The 12,738-nt window shown below is 39.0% G+C and overlaps 1 protein-coding gene across 2 annotated transcripts; it reads right to left on the bottom strand.

Moving 5' to 3' along the window:
- Positions 1-4,580: 4,580 nt before the first annotated feature.
- Positions 4,581-11,717, bottom strand: hsbp1.L (heat shock factor binding protein 1 L homeolog). Of its 2 annotated transcripts, none has more exons than XM_018256326.2 (4): positions 11,562-11,717; positions 8,740-8,806; positions 5,897-5,991; positions 4,581-4,811 (listed from the first exon to the last, which is right to left on the bottom strand). In XM_018256326.2, exons 1-4 carry the CDS (start codon positions 11,604-11,606, stop codon positions 4,794-4,796), a joined length of 225 nt encoding a protein of 74 aa, XP_018111815.1. In that variant the 5' UTR covers positions 11,607-11,717; the 3' UTR covers positions 4,581-4,793.
- Positions 11,718-12,738: the final 1,021 nt, after the last annotated feature.

Genomic DNA, 12,738 nt, shown 5'->3' with positions numbered 1-12,738 from the left:
CAGGTTGCCTAGGGCGCCTGGCTGGGTTGGCCCGGCTCTGCACAGTATGTTCATCAGTCTTTGTTTTCAGTATAAATCCAAGCCATGCTAATGTTGCTCCTGATTAGAAATCTATGCCTGGCAGAAGTGATGGACTGTTTTAAACACTGTTATAAACACTTAATTGTTGAAAGTTTCTAAATCTAAACCGCTCCTTCAAAAGTCCAACCAAGAGAAGGATTTACAGCGGGGTACATGAAGATGATTGATGGAAGAAGGGCTATATGTGTTTTTTTTCCAACAAAAAAAAACTGAATCTATGCTGTCAACAGGGTTCTGTTACTACCTAAACAGCAATAAAGGATTATCCACGGTGTGCTGATTGCTAGGGGTTTGACAAGCAATTTGGCTTTCTGCCTCTATGCTTTTTCCTTTCAAAGAATCCCAAAGGATCCCATATTAAGCCAGTAATGCACTTACAGTATAGATAGTATACAAAACTGAAATGATAACTTTCAAAAGCATAGAAGATAAAATGAATACAACAATAGGAAAAATAAATAATGGCTGACATACAGCTGGGCCCATAAATCTTTGTATTAATTCTCTCCCAGTAGACAGCACTCCAGTTTTCGTAAAACCGTCTTTATTGTGTATGGGACAGCAGCATAAAATTACAACATTTCGAGTGGCACTCCACTCTTTGTCAAGTATATAAATCTTTGTACAGTGACAACTTTTTTCTAATTTTGGATCTGTACATTACCACAATGAATTTTAAATAAAACAACTCAGATGCAGTTGAACTACAGACTTTCGGCTTTAATTCAGTGGGTTCGACAAAAAGATTGCATAAAAATGTGAGGAACTAAAGCCTTTTTTTAACACAATCACTTCATTTCAGCTGCACAAAAGTAATTGGACAGAAAATAATGAAAATAAAATGTTAATTTCTAATACTTGGTTGAAAACTCTTTGCTGGCAATGGCAGCCTGAACTCATGGACATCACCAGATTCTGGGTTTCCTCCTTTTTAATGCTCTGCCAGGCCTTTACTGCAGGGGCTTTCAGTTGCTGTTTGTTTGTGGGCCTTTCTGTCCAAAGTTTAGCCTTCAACAAGTGAAATACATGCTCAATTGGGTTCAGATCAGGTGACTGACTTGGCCATTTAAGAATATTCCACTTCTATGCTTTAATAAACTCCTGGGTTGTTTTGGCTCTATGTTTTGGGTCATTGTCCATCTGTATTATGAAACGCCTCCCAATCAATTTGACTGCATTTAGCTGGATTTGAGCAGACAGTGTCTCTGAACACCTCAGAATTCATTCAGCTGCTTCTGTCCTGTGTCACATTATGGATAAACACTAGTGTCCCAGTGCCACTGGCAGCCATGCACGCCCAAGCCATCACACTGCCTCCACCATGTTTTATAGATGATGAGGTATGCTTTGGATCATGAGCTGTTCCACACCTTCTCCATACCTTTTTCTTGCCATCATTCTGGTAGAGGTTGATCTTGGTTTCATCTGTCCAAATAATGTTTTTCTAGAACTGTGCTGCCATTTTTAGGTGTTTTTTTTAGCAAAGTCCTTTCTATTCTTGATGCTTATGAGTGGCTTGCACCTTGCAGTGCACCATCTGTATTTACTTTCATGCAGTCTTCTCTTTATGGTAGACTTGGCTATCAATACACCTACCTCCTGGAGAGTGTTGTTCACTTGTTTGGCTGTTGTGAAGGGGTTTCTCTTCACCATGGAAATGGATCATCCACCACTGTTGTCTTCCGCGGACGTCCACGTCTTTTTTGCGTTGCTGAGTTCACCAGTGCTTTCTTTCTCCGGATGTACCAAACTGTAGATTTTGCCACTCCTAATATTGTAGCAATTTCTCGGATGGGTTTTTTCTGTTTTTGCAGCTTAAGGATGGCTTGTTTCACCTGCATGGAGAGCTCCTTTGACCGCATGTTGTCTGTTCACAGTAAAATCTTCCACATACAAGCACCCCCCCATTGCATTTTTATGCAATCTTTTTGTCCAACCCACTGAATTAAAGCCAAAAGTCTGTAGTTCAACTGCATCTGAGTTGTTTCATTTAAAATTCATTGTGGTAATGTACAGAACCAAAATTAGAAAAAAGTTGTCTCTGTCCAAAGATTTATGGGCCGAACTGTACATGTAACAATCGAGTTCAGGGGGACTTATAAAATACTTGCATCTATAATTATCTGTGGAAAAAGCATGAGGCAGGGGACCTCGTGTTCACTTTACCATTAGACAATAATGTTGTTGCATTTAGTCATTCAGGATGGAAGATTATTCCTGCAGGCAGCGGACTCCAGAACAGCAGATTCACATTAGTAATGCTATGTAGGATATTTAACAGTCCAGTCAGACCACTGCAGATCATTTATACATTAATGCAATACTAAGTCACTAACATATCATCATTATTCTTTGCTCTTCCCACCTGCCTTCTGTTATCCTCATACTCATTGCCTTAATCTTTTCCATTACAGTACAGTTTGGTCAGCCATAAAACACTATAAGAGTAATGGCACATGGGATAATTTGGCAGCATTTGCATGAAGTATTTTAGCTTAGGAGGTGGTGACAAAGCACACCCATTGCTATCACCTGAAAATGATCATTAAAAAATGCAACTGGAAATTGAAAGGCTTACATGTAAAAATTTAGAGGGTAAAATTTAGAGACCACATACAAGCTATTAACAATGATAATTAAAATCACTGCACGTGCAACTGCCTGCAGTTTAAAATAAGTCAGCATTGCGGTTACATTTTAGTGATCAGATTTAATTTATCTACAAAATGTTCTTATGTGAACTAAAGAATGAAACAGATGAAACCCTTCACCTTTACTTTTCAACAAAGACAGGCTATGTAACACTCTTAAATGAAGATGTATCAAAATGCAAAACTACAAGTCTATATTCTGGCTTCAGCTGGGCTACACGGTTTAGCCCTACCTACATGTAAAGTTCATCTCTGTATTTACATTTTTACAAAAGAGGGTATTTCTGTATTGTTTGCTTCAATTATAGTATTTTTCACAGACATGACAAATACCCTAGGATAGTGCTGTGCAACTGCTGTAGTACTAAGGGCCGGAATTTTTCTAGCGTACCAGGTAGAGGGCTAATGATAAAAGCCACTATTGAAAACTCCCAGTTTTAAAACAACCCCACTTTAAAGAAGAACTAACCCCTAAAAATTAATATGGCTAAAATTGCCATATTTTATATACCGCAATTATTGCACCAGTCTAAAATTTCAGCTTCTCAATAGCAGCAATGATCCAGGACTTCAAACTTGTCACCATCTTGGAAATTGTCCATGACACTCACATGCTCAGTGGGCTCTGAGCAGCTGTTGAGAAGCTAAACTTAGGGGTCGTCTCAAATTATCAAGCAGAAAATGAGGTTAGTCTGTAATAAAAGCTGATGCTACAGGGCTGATTAAATTCTGATGCTAATTGCACTGATTTCTGTGCTCCCATTAAGTAATTATCTGTATTAAATTACCGAGTCTCATATTGTGACATTTATATTCTATGTATAATGTATATTGTAAGTGGGTCCCTAAGCTCAGTAAGTGACAGCAGCACAGAGCATGTGCAGTGAATCAGCAGAAAAGAAGATGAGGAGCTACTGGGGCATTTTTGGAGACACTGATCTTTACTGCTAAAAGGCTGTGGTTGCCTTGGGCTGGTACAGAAGGCCAAAACAATGTACAGTATTTCTAGCCTACTTCTTAAGTTTAACTTTAGTTATCCTTTAAACCACACCTATGTTTCTACAAGGCCATGTCCACATTAATTGTGGTAGCACACCAAAAAACCAAATGGTTGTTGCTCACTACAGGTATAATACGCATATGTGAAACAAGTTTATTAAACCATATTAAGACATACCCTTAAATCCATATGCCTCATCCTCCTTTGTGGATAGCACAGTAAATGAATGAACAGCTTGGGGACCCCCTAACAAGTATTTCCAAATGCTAACAAACTTCCACCAGGTTCACTTCCCGGAGACAGAGTATGGCACACACGGAGCATTGGCAAGGCACAATACAGCAGGGAAACGTTAGGACCACTCTAAGATGAACAGTTCATACTGTGCTAAAATGCGGGTGCCCCACCAGCAGTTTGTCTGAAGTGTGAACAGGTGAACAATGGGGGCATTTATAGTCTGAGGTATGAACAGTACAAGTCTTTAGGGTGTGAACAATAGAGGCGTTACAGGTGTGAACAATGCAGGGGTCACTTAATCTCAGTAGTGATACTTTTTAAATCTTACACAAGGAATCACAAGTCAGACTTGCATGTAGGGGGTCACATAATGGGGGTCGCGGGCCAGATGCATGGAACATGATTAGATCCATGTGCTGACCAGAAACAGAATCGACAGTGCTGCACTACAGTTCTTTACAGCCAGCGTTGTAATATCCACAATCCACAGCACTACAAGGGTTAAAGAACTGGTTTATTGCTAGGGAACCACATCATCATTTATAGAATGAATGAATCTTGTTCTGTAAAACTCAAAATATATTTGGGAATATATACACACTAAAACAACCTAAGTGTAATAACCATTTATTTGGTGGTGACTTGAATAGGAGATCACTAAATAATCATAAAATACAAACAAATCCAAATGTACAATACAAGTAAGAAATCAATGCTCGATCACAAGAGTTATTACAAAAATGCTCTGCAGCCATCTATATTGGGGGGAAATGATACTGTTGTCCAGTGGGCTGGTATAAAATCTGGGAATCCCGCAGTGCAAGCTATTTTGGCGGCGGCTGCTGCTAAAATAAAGAAAAATGAATTAGTCAAGTGGATATCCATTAGTGCACTGGCAAACACGACTTATTAAAATGCACGCAAGTTTAAATCTCTTAATAGTTTCGACTAGAGTTTTTCAGACTTTTTAGGTTCAAGCCAACATTTGTTAAGGTCCCTTTTAGCCGATTTACAGTCCTGATCATATGTACGTATTCCCTCTCAAATGGCCCCCCATCTCACCAACTGCTTTGATTCAGACCCACAGAGAAAACAAGGTATAAATTAATGCGGAGTGGCCTAAAACAGAATTTAGGACAGAACAATTGCTAACAGTTGCTTGTACTGACAAAGAAGTGTATCATCAAAAAAAAATAAGAGGCATCTATCTTTATAAAATGAAAGATCTGCATTTTGAGGTTTTGCAAGTGAAGATAAGGTTTAACTTCCCCTGTTTTTAAACCATTTATCTCTCTACCTTCCTATTTATCTCTCAGACTGCCATTGAAACCTAGGCCTAGTTTTAACTAGTAGAAGTAATTCTAAAACAACTGGACTTGCCGATCATTGAAGACGTTTCACTGCTGATCTGAGCAGCTTCTTCAGTTCAACCGACTAGGCTGTCTAGTTTTAAACTACAATAAGGAGAGCTGCACAACGAAGAGTTAAATGATAAATACGGTCATATTAAAACTTTTCTATGTGAACGTGAACTGAAAAATGTCAAATCAGTTCAAATCCGGTGCAGCTTTGTCATGAAGGAAACCTTGTATTATTTTACATTCCTATTTGTAAATCGGCTCCATTTATGTCTATAAGAATTGGAAAATGCAAATACACATTGGCCTGTGAGAAGTCGGACTGAAAGTCGCTTTTCCAGTTAGATCTATGAAGTTGCATGAATATGGGATGTATATATCACTTCTGGTTATTTAGATTTCTTACAGATTCACCGTGAAACTGTATAAAGTATATTTGCAGTTGCATTCAGATATAGTAAAATCAGATATTCAACGGATTCAAGCAACCATAGTATGAATGTGGTGTGAAGCAAATAAAGCAAAACACTGTACATGGCGATATGAGGCCAGTACATAATGATACAAACCTTGTTTGCACTCTCCTCTTCTTCCACTCCTGCCTGTGTCATGAGGTCTGCGATATTCTTCTCCAGATCATCTATACGAGTGCTCATGTCATCAAGTAATTTAGTTAAAGAAAAACTTCTATAAAGCTGAGGAAGTAGCACCAGATGATATTCCATTGCCTTTATACACCTTCTATATTAGTATGTACCAAACGGCTTGAGAAATATCTGAATGGGAAACATCTTAACATACATGAGCTAAATGGCCACAATCAATTACAGACATGGGATTGTTATCCAGAGTGCTTGGGAAATTGTGTATTTAGGTCTAAAGGTGGCCATAGACGTTACAATTATGATCTTTCCTGCAAAGATTGTATGTTTCAAAACACACGTGTAGAGCTGAATGGTCAGATATACAGATAGAAACAATAGAATTCTACCTGTATCTAACGATTCAGAACTAACAATGGCCGATGTTCAAGTTCTTTCAAAGGCACCCAATCAAAATTTTCCAGCCAGCCCGATACGATATCCAAGCCGACCAATATCCAAGTCTCGTCGTCCACCATAAACGCTGGAAATCATACGAAAATTTGTTTTGTACTATATTATTCGTGCGTTGATGGCCACCTTTAGAAAGTATGGTCTAAGTCTACTAAAAAAAATATTCAAACATTAAACAAACCCAATAAGATTATAGAAGTAGGAAAACGGAATAAACAGCTTCAAAGGCAGTGATTACTAAATGCAAGTGCTTTCTTTATTTAGCAGTGTAAACACTACATGTTTTCGGATCAAGCCCTTTGTGTGCAGGGAATTGTGGGAATAAATACCCTCCTCTATTCCAGGAAACTGCCCCATTCACCTCATTACAGTGAAATTAGGAAACAAAAATATGAAAACATCTTAATGACATTCATAGTCCATTCATTTGTGTCCTTGCGAACATCCATTGGTGTGTAAGGTCTTGACCTGAAATATATAGTGTTTACACTGCTAAATAAAGAAAGCACCTGCAGTTTGAAATCACTACCTTTAAAACTGTTTATTCCATTTTTTTTACTTCTATTATCCTGATGACTTTGGGAGTGTGACACAGACTCCTGGAATTTGCAGCTGTAAGAAATTTGGAACAACACGTTGGTACCAACAACTCGTCTTACCTTTAAAACAATAGGATTGTTTTTGCCTCCAATAAAGGTTCATCATATCTTAATTCAGATCAAGTACAAAGTACTAGTATTTAATTACAGAGAAAAAGGAAATCATTTTTAAAAATTAGAATTATTCGATTAAAATGGACTCAATGTGATATGGCCTTCTGGTAATTCAGTATCTGTATAACGGCTTTGAAGATAACAGATCCCATAGCTGTAAAAGGAAAGGGTTAAGCTGGCAGGTTAAAGTGAATGACTGAATCAGCTTATGACATCTGCACGATTTACAGGTGGCAAAACGTCAAATATACCTACCCCTGCGGAGGAGAAAAAAAATACATTACCCATATGTCCCTATAACTATAAACAAATTTAGAGGACTTTACTGCTTCTTCAATGCCTGTATAATTTCACTACCAGCTATTTAGATCTCACAATATCCCCAGTGGTACCAGATCAGGAGATTATGAAGACGATTTCAAGCTCCCCTTCATACTGAACATCATGTACAGGCATGGGACCTGTTATCCAGAATGCTAGGGACCTGGGGTTTTCCGGATAACGGATCGTTCTGTTATTTGGATCTTCATACCTTAAAGGGATACTGTCATGGGAAAAAAAAAATTTTTCAAAATGAATGGGTTAATAGTGCTGCTCCAGCAGAATTCTGCACTGAAATCCATTTCTCAAAAGAGCAAACAGATTTTTTTTATATTCAATTTTGAAATCTGACATGGGGCTAGACATATTGTCAATTTCCCAGCTGCCCCAAGTCATGTGACTTGTGCTCTGATAAACTTCAATCACTCTTTACTGCTGTACTGCAAGTTGGAGTGATATCACCCCCCTCCCTTTCCCCCCGCCAGCAGCCAAACCAGATAACAGCTCCCTAACACAAGATAACAGCTGCCTGGTAGATCTAAGAACAACACTCAATAGTAAAAACCCATGTCTCACTGAGACACATTCAGTTACATTGAGAAGGAAAAACAGCAGCCTGCCAGAAAGCATTTCTCTCCTGAAGTGCAGGCACAAGTCACATGACCAGGGGCAGCTGGGAAATTGACAAAATGTCTAGCCCCATGTCAGATTTCAAAACTGATTTAAAAAAAATCTGTTTGCTCTTTTGAGAAATTGATTTCAGTGCAGAAGTCTGCTGGCGTAGCAAAAAACATGTTTTCCGATGACAGGATCCCTTTAAGTCTACTAGAAAATCATGTAACCATTAAATAAACCCAAGAGGCTGGTTTCGCTTCCAATAAGGATGAATTATACAGGAGTTTGGATCAAGTAGAAGCTTCTGTTTTATTACTACAGAGAAAAAAATTTGATTATTTGGATAAAATGAAATTTATGGGAGACAGCTTTTCCGTAAATTTGTGCTTTCTGGATAACGGATCCTGTTTCTGTATAATAAAACAGATATACATGGCTATACCAGCTGGCAATTTACAAAAGCAATTTGCATACCTACTGTGTGTTCTTTTAATCTTTTATAAACTCCTGTTTTTAATGTATTTTTTGGTCTTGAGAGACGTCCAATGTGGGTAATGTAAGGTTGACCTATTTTTAATGGGAAAAAAACTTTTTAAATAAATCTGGTGTGCATCGGCCCTTTGGCTGGCTATATGAGACTTTCTGTTTATGGCAGTCGGTAAAGAAGTGCTGAGACAATTGGGTGTTACAGCTTTACTAAAAGGATATTTCTCCCAATAATCTGGTCTGACATGGTCTGGAACTTGTCTTGCATTTGCTGAAGCAAATTTTGCACCTGTAAAAAAAAAAATAAAAAAAAAATTAATTTATTAAAAAGCCCAAATCATATAATTGTGTGACCACCCATTTAATATTCTATGCAATGTTTTATATTTAGGAGGCACAAAAATCTGCATCTGATGGGATACAACTGCACATTCGTCTTTTTTATGGCTGAATACACCTTTTGTAAGCAAACAAAATGGGTGAACACATACACTAGGCATTTGTGCTTACATGACTGAGTGTAATTATGTCCACTAGTACTTAGTGCATGGATTCTCCACAGCAACACATGACTGGTCTTGTCAAATAATACAATACCATGAAATGACTGTGGAATAAAATGCCAGCAGCAACCTACACGTACACAAACCATTAGAAAGTCACTATAAAGCCACCCAAAGCAACGGAACTGTAAGAATGGCCTGGCAACCCACTCTTCCACAATACAATCTAAAAACCATGTCAGCAGATGAGATCAGTTCCAGGATACATTTAGGGTGTCACAAGTTAGCCTCATAGTAAAAGTTATATGTGAAAGCTTCAAATCAGCACAAAGCTAAGTTTCTCCCATACAGTTGGGTCACGTTCAAAAGTTTGGGCACCCCTGATTATTTACTTATTTTGCTGCACACCAGCCGTGGATCCCTACAGTTCTTTTCATTTTTGCAGGGATCTGTGTCTTGGCAGAGATGCTGATGATTGTGTGTGTTAGCTGGGACCAGTGAAACTTTAGTTTGTAAACAGCAGAACTACTGGGAACACACTTAAAGAAGACATATAGTGAAGTAAAAACACCCTCATATTGTAGGCAAAAATGAATAATATACGGTGCTCATTTTACTTTGGACTAAAAATTAATATTAACTTCAAAATGGCCACTTGCTCCCTATAGATTTATGTGCTGTGATTAATTGGCACGGTGGTTAATAAACATTGCCTTTTTATTTATATACATATTGATCCAAATATTTGATCATTACCGGTTCAAAGAGCATAAATCCTTTTTGTATATAGTTTTTTCTCCCTATAGATTTGTTACAGTCCTGCTTCGCATTTCACATTAGGGGTGGGTGTGTCCTAACGGTTCCTGCCAGAAGCCCAGTAAAACGGGAATAGCCAATCACAGCTCTGCAGTCACACAACAAAGACAGGCTTCAGTTCCCTATCAGGTCAGCCTAGCTGCTGATTGGTTTCATCCTACAATGCCGAGTGCCTCCACCTCCCCTGTACAGCCTGGGAAAGGAGGCAGCAAGAAGTGAAATCCAAAACACTACTATTTTAAGCACATTCTTTTAATATTTAAAAGAGTATAATGCACTGGCAGAATTTTCGTTATCACGCAATATGTCTCATTTAACCTTGTGATATTCAGAACGGTTAAGTAATGCAATTCTACAGGATTAAACAGAAAAAAAAAATGTATAATATACAATGTTGGCATGAGGTTTCGTGCATGGCAGTGTTTAATGCACAATTAATTTTTTCCTTCCACAACAATTCTAGTTATTCTCTACCCACAATATTCAAAACCCAAAATCGTTTTTGTGACAAGACAAAGAAAGGTAGCAGTGGTGATGAGAGTTGTTAAAATGATTACTGCGGGTGACAAATAACCTTGGGTGCTAGTGCCCTTAGGGCCCACTTTAGTTTTAGGCCACACGAGGACATTTGGGAAGATTTTGTCGCCTGGCGACTAATCGCCTCGTCTTTTGTGCGACTATCTCCCCGAACTGCCTCAGCGTTTTTCCCCATAGGCTACAATGCAAAGTCGCCTGCGCTAATGCACACGCAGCGATGCGTTTTCTATAGTCGCCCGAAGTTGCCTCAGTGAGGAGATTCTCCCCGAATCTCCTCATGTAGACTAGCCCTTACACAGCAGAGAACAGATAAGGTATATAGAATACAATGGGCTTTTTTTTTTATATATAAAATAAGAACATGAATGAATGAAATTTGCAAATGCTGAACAGACACTGTTTATTATTATTATTAACATTTATTTATATAGCACCAGCATATTTCGCATACGCTGTAAAGTAAATGTATTTATACAACTAAATCACATGAATTACATACATAGAACATGGAGTTACATACATCACAACCAATACCGGTACAAGAGGTGAGAAAAGCCCAGTGCAAAAGAGCTTACAATCTAAAGGGAAGGGAATAAGGTGTGGGAGTGGGCAAGATCAGAATTAAGGGAGTGAGCGATGTAGTACTGTATGTGGTATTGTATTTGGCTTCTCTAAAGAAGTGTGTTTTAAGAGATCTTTTAGAAGCAGAAAGGTTATAAATGTATATACATTTACAAAGTTTTTTTTTTGTTTGTTTTTTTTTGATTTTTTGGTTAATGGCCATTTGCTGGAATGTCATTTTCAAGTAATTACATATGAATATTTATTATTGATTCATAATCATCAAACAAATGAAACCAAATCAAGTGTATGAGGAAGTAAGGGTCCAAATCTTATAATACTGTGATTAAAGGGCCCAATAAAGCCCATTCTGGGAGGGGGGCAATAGGTGACAATGTAGAACTGCACTGAATCTCTTGTATTGAATTCTGTATCTGGACGAATCAAACTTTGATCGATCAGGTGCATAAAGAAGAAGCTATCTGGGAGGGGGGCTGGGAGACGTAAACATCAACTACAGGAAGGCCACAACTCCGATATCCCTATTATAATTACAGCCGGCCCATTATTGCGGGACTATGCTCCTATTATGAATGACCTCCAGCCTTAGATAAACCCCGCGCTCACCACCACGGTCAGGTCCTGCACAGTCTTGGGGTCTGTCTCCGACATATTGGATCCTTCACCAGCACCAAATCTCTTCCCGGCAACACAATGCTAACCCGCTCCACTACCTTTTTTTCTTAAGAATTCTCGCGATAGTTCAGGATGGTTTGGACCAATAGGCATCAAGAGTCAGAGATTTCCGTAGGATGTTGTAGCCATGGTAGAACGAGGCTGTAAACGCAAAGTTGTTGCCGGATGTGGTTGACAAGTTTAGTTGCCATGGTGACAAAAGCGCATTGCTTAGGTAACAACTGCAATGCAAAGAATTTTGTTGTGGCCTTGGCCACGTCAGGTGTCTAGGAGATCTGTTCCGCTTCATGGGTGCTTTTCACATAAACGTGCATTGATGCAATATAAAAGTACATTGATTTGCTAATGCTGAGGTCTTATAGTTACACAGTGGCTGAGGAAAAAGAGATCCCAATAAAAGGCAACTATATTGCATTGCCCTAGTGAATGATGATTTTTATTAGACTCTAGTTACAGTAATAGTAAATAGTGCAGGGGCAGACTCTAAAATCAACTAAAGCAGTGCTGTCAACTACCCCTATTTTTTTCTGGACTTACCAGTTTTTGGGCTCCGTTTCAGGTTTTAAGCTTGCCCCAGGTTTTTGACAATTTTGGAGAATTTGCTGGCAAAAATCCGTTGTGCGAATGCACAAAACATTTCAGTGATGTCAGCTGAGCGACGTGCACATAATCTGTGGTTTCAGGAGAGGTTGTGTGCATACAAGTGGGGGAAGATTTATTGAAGGAGAAGCAAACCCTTAATAAAAAAATCCCTCCCCCCCAGCCTAGCTGCTACCCCGGGCAAATGCCCCTAAGTCTTTACTTACCCATCTGTGCAGATTCTGTCCAGCAGAGTTCACGGCAGCCATCTTCTTCTCTTCTGTAATCTTCAGAAAGAGACCGGCGTAGCAGCGCATGCACAGTTGAAGCAGTTTTCTGTCTCGCGTCAACTGCGCATGTGCTGAAACTCACGCCAGTCTCATTCCGAAGATTACCGAAGCGGCTGAAGATGGGGCTCATGAACTCCGCTGGACAGAATCTGCACGGAGGGGTAAGTAAAGAGTTAGGGGCATTTGCCCTGGGGGCAGCTAGGCTGGGGGGAAGATGGGAGGTGGTCTATGTAGGGTAG

This window comes from Xenopus laevis, chromosome 4L, assembly GCF_017654675.1.
Source record: "Xenopus laevis strain J_2021 chromosome 4L, Xenopus_laevis_v10.1, whole genome shotgun sequence".
Classification (NCBI taxonomy): Eukaryota; Metazoa; Chordata; class Amphibia; order Anura; family Pipidae; genus Xenopus; species Xenopus laevis.
Note: the sequence above shows the minus strand (reverse complement) of the source record. Positions and strands in the feature narration are given on the sequence as shown.

Bases quoted from the DNA above. Each gene is read 5' to 3' on its own strand.
- hsbp1.L (XM_018256326.2), bottom strand. From the start codon at position 11,606: ATGTCGGAGACAGACCCCAAGACTGTGCAGGACCTGACCGTGGTG. The intron at 8,807-11,561 runs GTGAGCGCGGGG...TTTTTTTTACAG, and splicing joins TGCAGGACCTGACCGTGGTG to GTGCAAAATTTGCTTCAGCA. The intron at 5,992-8,739 runs ATATCCTTTTAG...TAACTAAATTAC, and splicing joins AGACCAGATTATTGGGAGAA to TTGATGACATGAGCACTCGT.